This window comes from Charadrius vociferus, unplaced genomic scaffold (assembly GCF_000708025.1).
Source record: "Charadrius vociferus isolate BGI_N301 unplaced genomic scaffold, ASM70802v2 scaffold1158, whole genome shotgun sequence".
Classification (NCBI taxonomy): domain Eukaryota; kingdom Metazoa; phylum Chordata; class Aves; order Charadriiformes; family Charadriidae; genus Charadrius; species Charadrius vociferus.
This window is the reverse complement of record NW_009649701.1, coordinates 79,963-90,283: the sequence shown is the minus strand read 5'-3', so window position 1 is coordinate 90,283 and position 10,321 is coordinate 79,963. Positions and strand designations below refer to the sequence as shown.

Below are 10,321 nucleotides of genomic sequence, written 5' to 3'. Positions count from 1 at the left end.
CCCACCCCTCCCCACCCCGTACCCCCCACCAGCTCTTGCCCCAACCACTCTCTCGACATCAGCGGGAGAATTTTGCACAAGGAACGGATAAAATACAACGCGGGGTTGGGGAAGGACGGGACACGACGGAGGAGGAGGTGGTGGAGGGGAGAGGTTACTGCCCGGAGAACAGAAATGTTCCCCCTCTCCCTTCCCCTTCTTTTACTGGGACCAAACGGAAGCCAGATTTTGAACGAGAACTGGGCCAGTTTTACAAAGGATGTGGCCAGAGCTGGCCGGGGCGCTGAAGCCTTTGCCGAGGCCATGTTTCCCCATGAAGGGTGGGGGTGGGGGGTAGATGGCTTTCACACCTGTGCCTTGGGACAACACCGGCCCGGGGAGGCTTTGGGAGTTCGGCCGGAGCAGGGCTGGCCAGCACCCCCAGCCCGCCGTCGCCCCGCGGCACCCACACCGGCGGGTCCACACCGCGGCGCCTTCCCCCGGGAAGCGCTCACATCCCGATCCAGTCCCGGTGCCAACGGCTGTGCACACCACGGGGCCGGGGGAACCGAGCGGCCGGAGATTTCTTAAAGCTTTGGGGAGGAGGTGAGTACAAATTCGACCTGACAGTGTCCCTTTAGCACAGCATTATTATTATTTTTTAACTTTTTCCAAAACATCAGCATCCACTACAGAGCCTAGGAACGTCGTCCACCCCTCCATCTACCTCTTGCCCCTACGTAATATTTTACCGTCGATGCAAAATGGTGGAGGCGCATCATTTCACGCCCCTCCACCCCATATCTGAAGATGGAAAAGTGGATCTTTATCGATGCCGAGCACCGGAGCAGCCTGCCCCGAGAGTGGCAAGCTCAGCCTCTCCTCCGGTGGCCGAGGATGGCTCGAGCAGACCACACCGGGGCAGAGGCAGCAACCGGGAGCAAAGCGGCAGCAAAACGAGCAGAAGAGGGGATGTTCCCAGGAATATTATTACGATGAAAATAAAGTCTCCTGTAACTGAAGGGGAAAAAAAAAAAAATCTCAGGCGATTTTTTTTTTTTTGCCTTTTCTTTTTTTTCGTTGTTGCTGTAGAACTGTCTCTGCCAAGTTGTGAAACTTGTGGGTTCAGTTCTAAATCAGGGTCCAGGATCTGTGAGCAGAAGTCGAGGGGTAGGAAACGGGGAAGCGGTGGTGGTGGGAGAAAAATTCTCTATATATAATTGTATATACACATATATATATATATAGGTGCTCGATGAGTGAAGTGCCTATATATATATATACACATATATTTATAGACAGGTATACTGGTACTTGATAGGTTAATCCAACACACATCTTTACCATCACAGCATTTTGGCATCCAGAGGCTGGGCGAACAAACCTGACGATGTTAAGACGCTGGCTTGCATCTTGTGTGCGTTGGCACAGAAGCCAGACTCGAAGCCCATCCTCTCCCACTTCCCAATGGTTTAAAAAGTATCTGATTTAACAAAACCAGGAGTCTTGAAATGATTAAAGGATGTTCAACAAGGCAATTTTTTTTGTTTTGTTTTGTTTCGTTCTGAAAAAAATATAATATATAAAAGTGGCCAACCTCAGGAAGATCCAGGTAAAGGACAGCTGAAGAGGTTTTGGTCCATAAAGAAATACTTTTTCTTCTTTTTTTTTTTTTCCCCCCACTCGGTTTTGGGTAACAAAAGTTTTGGTCCAGTTTAAAAACGACGACAACAAAATTATATATATAAACTCGGGGTTTTTTTTTTGCTTTCTGTTGGGATGCACGTTGGTTTCGTATGGGCTCATTGCCTGTATTGCATGATCGTCTTTCTTAGGTTTTGGTGCGATATATATATTTTGCTAAGAAAAGAAAAGCACAATGTCATGTGTGTGCGTGTGTGTGTGCGCGTGCGCATGCGTGGCGTGTGTTGCTGCAGCTGGCATCGCTTGGAAAAAAGGATAAAGAGTGAACTACGGAAACGCGGAAGTCGGTACACTCCCCCCATGGATGGGAACTCAGGACTGCTTTTGAAATACCCTGTTAGTGACTCCTGATTCGTCTGATGAACAAATCCCTGCTCGGATAAGGAAAAAAGAACAAAGTTCCAGACTCCACGGTGGCTCAGAATAATAAAATAAATGCTAATCGCCCAGTGTGATTCCAATAGGTTCTTCCAAACCTTCTTCAGTTTCACCGGCGTCATTTTTATTTCTTCATCTTCTTCTTTTGATTTTCTTTTTTTTTTTGTGTTTTTTTTTTGTTTGTTTGTTTTTTTAGAAAAAAAGGAAAACAATAAAAGTTCTTTAGCTGCTGTGGTTTTTTTTTTTTGTTTAAATCTTTGAGGTAATACAGTTGTGCCCTCGTTCTAACAGGTTCCCAGAGGTTGATGGTTTCTTTCTTGTTTTTCTAAATCCCCGTCATCCGTTTTCCTTTCTTTCTATTTGTTTCTTTCTGAGCTCCCAGTTGGGCTGACATCCCTGGGGGGGAGGAGAGTAGGGGCTTCAGACCAAGGTGAAGATTGAACGTGGCTGGAGAAGAAAGGCTGGCAGGGCCCTCCCCGCGTCCCTGCTCCCTTCCCCGTCCGATCGAGATGGCCTGGCTTGGTCAATGCAGAGAAGTCCCAATCTCACCACCAAAAAAAACTGAACTAAACCGCTTTGCTTGCGAGATCCGAGTGTGCGTTCAGAGTACTTGTTTTAAAAAAGACATTGCAGGCTGGAGCATCGTTCGCCCTTCAAAATTTCTGGCTTTGCTATTCATTTTAATTTTATTATTCACTTTCTTTTTTTAAAAAATAACATACATTGCTTGTAAAATAATTTCTTTTTTTTTTCTTCTTCTTCTTCTTCTTTAAATTAATTTATTCTTTCATTCATTTGTTTGTTCTTCAGATGTCATTATTATTATTATTATTATTATCATTATCATTATTATTATTATTATCAGCATCAGCATCATTTTTCTTTCCTGGCCCCCCCCGTTCCCTTCCTACCCCCACCCCCCCACCCCAATGCCCTTCCCTGTCTCTTTAGGAAAATATTCTAGCTGCCGTAACTTCGCTTTCGAAACACACCATGCACTCGCGGCTGCTGGAGACAGACGTCCGGGCAGCGGTAGTGGTCCCCAGCTTGGAAAACCCTTGGAGCGGTTCCCCCTGCGACCGCCTGGGGAGACCGGAGAGATTGGGCTCTTGGATGGAGGAGGACGGGGAGCGATGCGAATTTGGGTGGATGGCACCGGTACTGCTGGACCGCTGCTGCTTCGAGAAGAGCACCGAGACGGGGTTGGTGTTCTCCTGCCCAGCCCACATCGGGGCACCTGACTCCGGCACCCCGTAATACAGATCTTGCTTGTTCACGCCATAGTTGGGGAAGAGGTAACCGTAATTGAAGTCGTTTTGGTCGTTCAGCCGGGGGGTCTCATAGACGGGGTCGACGGAGCAGTCGCCGATGCACCCCAGGCTGTTCTGCCGGAAGGTGGAGAGGGGCTTGCAACCCGGCGCCGGCGTATGGACCCGCCAGGCCTCTGAGTAGCGATTCCATGCCGGAGTCGGGGCTGCTGGAGAGGAAGTCGTTCTCGTTGTTGTACTCCAGGATCTTGCCCGTCCTCACCGCGATGTGGGTCTCGATCTCCTCCCGGGCGCGCTCAACGTTGCCCGGCGCGCCGGTGATTTCGAAGACGGGGTCCCGGTCCCGGCTGGGCGTGATGATGTAGGTGTTGGTTTGCTGCTGGATGCGCTTGATGGTGGCCCCCTTGGGACCCACCACCAAGCCCACCACGCGGTAGGGGACACGCACCCGGATGGTGACCTGCCCAGGCAAGGTGGGAGCGCTGCCGAAAGTGGTGCCAGCCTTGTTGCGGGAGGCCCTGATCATGGAGAAGTGCTCGGCAGCGGAGATGATCTCCCGCCGGGCCATGGCCACGTCCTCCCGCCGTCCCGTCACCATGAAGACCGGCTCCTCACCCCGCACTGGAGTCTTGATGTAGGTGTTGGTCTTTGCCCGCAGGGCTTTGATCTTGCAGCCTTGGGGAAGAGAGAGAAAACAAGGCATGGAAGTTAGAGAGGCTGTCCCGCCGCCCTCCCCTCTCCTCAGGAAACCGGGCTGAGCTGCCATGTTTTCAGCAGGGCCTGCACCACACAGCAGCCACTCCCCAGGAACCTAAAACGAGGGAAAGGCCCATTCTTCCCCCCGCCTAACCCTGACAGGAGACATACCAGTGGACCGTTTCCCCCTCACCACCCCCAGAGAGCTCTTCCCTCAGGAACTCCCCACTCCCTCACCCTCAAGAGGGTGTCGCCATTTTGTGTGCTGCCCCCCACCACACAATCCTCCTCAGCTGCCTCCCCTCTGAAATCATCCACCCCTCAGCAATCACCCCCCAGAGATCTCCCCTTCTCACACCCCCACGCACCAGGGAGCTGGGGTGGAGGGGATTCGAGCCCTCCCCATGGGCCAGCGGTCCCTGTGAGGAAGCCTCTCCCCACTGAGGGCCAAGCCCACCATGTTGCCCCTCAGAGAAGATGGCCACCCTGGCTCCCCTCGCCTCAGAGTGGCTCTCGGGAGAGGAAGAATTCGACTGACACATGGCACCACAAGAGGCTGAGGATGACAGGAGAAAGCAAGGGGACACTGAGTCCGTGGGCAGGCATGGTCGACATGGAACCCCTTTGCCACCCCGCACCAGCTCACGGGGAGCAGGAGGGGAGAGCCGTATGCCATAACTCAAGAGAGCGGAGCCCTCCACGAGGACTTCTGTCCTACTGTGGAACTTTTGGGGGTGAACCCGGTGCAATTCACCAGACGCAGGTCACTTTTGAGGGGCCAAGTTTGAGGGGAGATAGCAGACATGCAGCGATTTGGGCTCCCCACCTCAGACACGGTGGGACCCCAAACGTTGGCCCTGCTAGGAGGCCGGGGGGTAGCAGGATGCCGGTATTTGCTTTGGGGTCAAACCAGTGAGAAATGGGGCAGGGCTGCCCTCCTGTGTCCATGAGGAGCCCCACTGCAGGCTGTGCACGAGGCCTGGCTCCTGGTGCTCACCAGGAGCGGCAGCGATGGCGGGGCCATGGCTGCCCAGGGAGGGGAGGCCATCCAGCCCAGGGCTGTGCTTCATCCTCCGCTCTCCCGCTGGTGCATCAAGCAGTGATGTCCGCAGCCCTCCCCACCACAGCCGCCCGGGCGCTCGGACCCTCTCCTGGGGTTGCTCGCCATTCCGGTGCTTTTGTCTATCAATATCCACCTCCCTAGAGCCCACCAAGCCTATCCCCCTGCTCCTTACAGCTCAGAAAACATCTTTCTGCTTTTCCAAAAAAGGCAAGAGACTTTTCAGCATGTTTTGGCTTCCAAATCGTTTTTTAGAGGGATTTAGAGCCAACTGTGCGACTCCAGGTTCCTAGATGACACTAGGATGCCATCAAGCAACGAAATGTTTTTACAGATGTGGCACAGTTTTCTAAACCCCTTCTGGAAACCCTCCCTGCTGCTGTCCCTCTGACCCCTCTCTCCAAAAGCCTCACTCAGTGCCTGAAGGCATTTTCAAAGCCTGGCACCAAGTTCCCCCGCAGACTGTGGCTTCCTCTGAGGGGAGGTTTGCTCTAAGTTCAGGTCTCTAAGAAGAACTTAAAAATGCGATTCTGCAGGGCACCGCGTTTCTACTAGAGCAGATGGAGTGAGGTGAGCTTTTTGCCCTGGTTTCCCAAGAATTCAGGTGTCTGACTCCGGGCTCATGGAAAAAGAGGATCGGGATATGGCACTGGACCCTCTGTGAAATCCCCCACCTCCTCCCCACCCCAAAAGGAGCCCATCTCTTCTCTCCTCTGACCACCTGATACCAGCAAATTTTTCTCAACATACTACACTGACATCATACTTTAACGCAAGATGACCTGCGAACGATGCTTCTGCAACCAAGAAATTAAGATTCCTTAGCTGGTGGGCTGGAACATTATTATTTATACCGATCCTAATAAATAACAACATCTTTCCCAGCTGGGAGTTCAGGGCTGCCACTCACTTAGTGCTGCCACTTATCTGCGGCTCATCTCACGAGACACAGACTTGCGACACCAGGGTATTTACAGGAACGTAACGATCCCACTACCACGTATCATTAAGAAGAATCGAACCCCCCCACCACCTTTAGTAATAAAAACAGAGCCTCGTGCCACCGCAGCCAACAAGAATAATTCCCCGCGCTCGCAGCGGTGGCAGGCGCTGCGCACGGTACAACCAATAGTTAGAGCGGCACGAAGCATGCTCAGCCTGATGGGTCACAACTCGCATCTCGTAACGTTGCATGGGCACTGGGGGTGCAGCCTCGTCAAACTGCGGGAGACTGTGCGAACACAAAACCTCCCAGCATAGCTTCGAAACCCCACCGCCCGTCAGAGGGTCTTGGTGCTGGTGGAGGACACGTGCCGGTAAATCCTGACTTCGCTGTCGGCTCCCGACGCGACTTTTAACTCCTCAGAGCTACTTCAGCTCTCTGAGCCTCAGTCCCCCGTTTGTGGAATGGGAAGAATGGCTGTCTCTCGCTCTGTTAGTGCAAAACTTCCTATAATACTCAGCATTGCGATGCTGCTGCATTTAACCCATCTCTAAGCCACTAATTCCACATTCCTGCGGAATGGAAATGCTAGATCTGACCCAGAGAAGGAGCTGGGCAAATCCCCAAAATCCAAACCAAATACACCCCCTGCCAAGTCCAATGTAGCTCACGTGTTACTCCCTGCTGATTTTGCACCCTGAAGTGTATTTGCAATGCTTTGTTTAGCAAAGTTTCTTAACAGTTGATGTGGACCAGCGGTCATCTACAGTGTTGTGTTATTAGTACTTTGGAAACTCAAAGAACGGGACTTTACGGTGCTTGGCACGACGCAACTGGAGAATAAAAGCACGCAGACAAAATCACAGACTAAAGGTTCATCCCAAGGAGCCTGTGGAGGGCGGGAGAAAACCATCAAGGGGTCACCTCTGCCCTCCTGCAGCCCCAGGGCAGGGTCTGCTCTCCCTGACCCATCCCTGGCAGACATTTCCCCGCTCGGCTCCTATGCTGCTCGCTCCAAAGATGGAGATTCCATCTTAGGAAGATTAACCGAGATGCCACCATTTCCCCAGGGATATCACCGGAGCGTCGCATGGAAAGAAAAGGGGTGTTAGCGGCAAGCATCCGCACTGAAAATGACTCCCGCGCATCACCCCAGGCTGGAGGAGCGTTTGCTGAATTCCTCAGTGACCCACGTTCTGCCTCCCGGGAGCGCCAGGCTCGCTCCCGTTTGCAAAAGGACCTCAGGTAGGCGTTTGTCAGGGCTGGGCTGGGGTTCGGCATTTTTCTAAGCCACGGGACAATGACTGCGTGTGGGGGGAGAGGGATCCGAGCCCAGCACGACGGGGAACAATCAAGGAGGCGACACGGAGGGTCAGGCAAGCAGAGCGGTGACAAAGGACGGGGGCTCCATGCTGGGGACAGATGGAAGGAAACGGTGGCAAGGAATACACATGAATGAGGGCAAACTAAGCGAGTTACACGAGCTGGAGAGGGTGGGAGGGAGTTAGGGAGGGAGGAAAGGTGATGGAAATTGAGGGAGAGGCCCGTTGCGATCCCTGTGAGGGAGGAGGAGAATTAGGGGTACGGAGGCAAAGGAGAGCCACCCCAAAACGGCAAAAGGGAGATGGGGAAGGAGAGAGCACGGCGAGAGGGGGAGGGAGGATCTAGAAACGGACAAAAGGACGCATGGTGCAGTCGATGGTGTGAGAAGCAGGGGGAGGAGGAGGAGGAGGAGGGAGGGTCTCCGTGCAGGCCTGCAGACAGGAAAGCCAGCTTTGCAGAGACAGACAGATGGGGGATCCTGTGCTTAAAAACTGGAGAAAATAACCCCACAGGAAATTAGACCAACTCCATCAAGACCAGCAGCCCAGCAGGTTCAGTGGCCCAGATCTCTAGCAGCTCTAAATTGGTGCAGACAACGGGCCAAGCCATCAGCGGTATAAATCCAGGTAACCCCACCAACTTCCCAGAGAGCTGCGCTGATTTACATCAGCTAAAATCAGGCTGGGCTTAAATTTGATTTACCCACCTAGTGCCAAGGCTCCCAGCCCATCTCAACCCCAACCCTGACAACTAAAGAGGGGCGTGAGCCGCCTTCGACGTCGCTCCCTTTCTGACAGAGCGCAGCCAGATCAGGATGCGGCCCCGTATGTCCTGGCCCGATGAGTAGCACAGTCCTATGTGCTTTTTTCAAATGAAATTCGCCCTCTATGTTTTGGTTGTTTTTTTGTTTTTTTTTTTTTTTTAATGAAAGGCTTTCTGCGTGCATAACTGAAATTTGAAAACAACACGCAACAAACCGCTTTACTCGGTGGATTATTAGAAGGGGAGAGAACTGCTTAGTGGGTGGTGTTAAAAATGTAAAACTAAGAGGAGAAAAGGACCTGTAGAAACTATAATAATATATATAACTTTGCTGTTGTGTTCTACTCTTTAAGGCAGTGTGCAGACATCAGCTAATTGATCCCTGGCAGACTCCTGCCAGTTAGATTTTTATATTACAGAGAGAATTAAGCCCTTTCTTGTTGTGTTTCCACTACCTAGCTTCTATTATTCTGTTTTTTGCCAATAACACAGATCCCAAAGCATTTTGTAAAGGAGGCTTGTATGATTATTTCCTCCCCCCACCCCTTTTTAACTTCAGTTAACTGACTGCCAATTGACTCAAAGTAAATGTGTTTGCAAATTACCCTAGTAAGCCACAAATGTTAACATACAGGAACAAACCCTTGAGGACTGTCGAGCCTCGGGCACCCAGACCAGTTATCTAACTGGAATTAATCCGCAGAGCAGCTAGCTCTGGCTAAAAACAAATAAATAAATCGAGTCTAGACATTGCCAAACTGGGGAGGGGTAGGGGGGGTAGAATCAGGGGGAGATTTGGATGCACAGCCGCATTCTCCTCTCCACTTACCCCCGCATCAGGGGTAACAAATCCATCAAAACTAACACGAGAAGGCTTCAAGAACTTGGTCCAGCTAAGGCAGTCGCATGCGAGGGCAACAAAGGTGTAGGATGCATCCGATCTGACCACCGTTTACTTTGCACGAACCCATCCCAAATCTTTTCTCGCTCAGAGCGGCGTAAAACCACCGTGCTTCCATGGGACCTCCCTGTGGTTTGCACCCAGGCTCCCGTGCGCTGCTCTGGCAGCAGGAAAAAGCCAGAGCAGCGCACGGGATGGACGTACACTGGATGTGCCCGCCGCGCCACGCACAGTGTAAATGCCAGCAGAAGGACAGCGCGATGGAAAATGCAGCCATGCCTATGGAGTTGTTCCATCGGATATTTTACTTGGGTGTAAATTCAGAGGTAAACCCACTGACAACCTTCTCCTCGCTGCTGCCACAGGGCCACATCCTGCAGAGGTACACACTGAGGCAGTGTAGAGAAGGTCTTACCTGGCACAAACTGGCACACTCCCAGCACGTGCCAGTTTACGCCCAGCCTTCACCTTTACGCGTGGCCTTCACCTGAAAGCATCAGAGGTGCCGTACCAGCTTACAGCAAACAACTAAGGATCCAGCCCTGAGGTGGGGTGGGTTTTTTTTTTTTTGTTAGGTTGGGTTTTTGTGGTGTGGTTTTGTGTGTTTTTTGGTTTTTTTTTTTAAAAAAAAAAAACACCATGCAAATCACTCCAGGTCCTTATATTGCTTGTTTTCATCAGATACAAAATTATCTGTACAGACAAAAGATTTTCAGCCCTCTTCTCATTTATATTAAAGCACCTTTACGCTGCACTGGTATAAATTACACCTGTAAATACCCCACTGAAGAGGTTTTGACATTGCTGGTGTGGTATAAGAGAGCTTAAGGGCAAATTAGGACTTGGTCTTTTTTCTTTTATAGTCATAAAATTACAGAGGACCATAAAATAAACAACCTTCAAATATCTCTGGTAAGGTGGGGCATTCTTTTTCCATTTAAGATGAAAGCCATGTTAAAAGACAAGCACACAAAGAACATCACAAATAAACCCCTCCTGAATATCTGTGGGGTAAGGTTTTGCTGCATTGCAAACCTGGTGAAAGGGGTGTCAAAAAACACACATGCACACAAAAGGACCACAAACAAACAACTAAATCCCGTTGCATTGAGGTTTTATTGTACTGATGATGCAAGTTGTGTTTACAAGAAGGGGGAGGGGGGCAAGAAAACCCAACCCAAACCCAACACACCACCACGCCACGAAAATAAGCATCCACCTCATTCCAGCGCAGTGATTTTAAGCTTTTTTTTCATGCAGCGACGAAAGTTGTTTATTAAAGAACAAAAAAAAAAAAAAAAGGGAAA

General features: G+C 50.9%; 1 protein-coding gene across 1 annotated transcript in view; it reads right to left on the bottom strand.

The window, feature by feature from the left end:
• Positions 1–3,008: 3,008 nt before the first annotated feature.
• The window catches only part of MEX3A (mex-3 RNA binding family member A), a 10,625-nt gene continuing 3,312 nt past the window's right edge, over positions 3,009–10,321 (bottom strand). Inside the window, 2 exon segments of the mRNA XM_009890588.1 lie at positions 3,009–3,516; positions 3,518–4,004. Of these exon segments, the coding sequence (XP_009888890.1) occupies positions 3,009–3,516; positions 3,518–4,004 (995 nt within the window).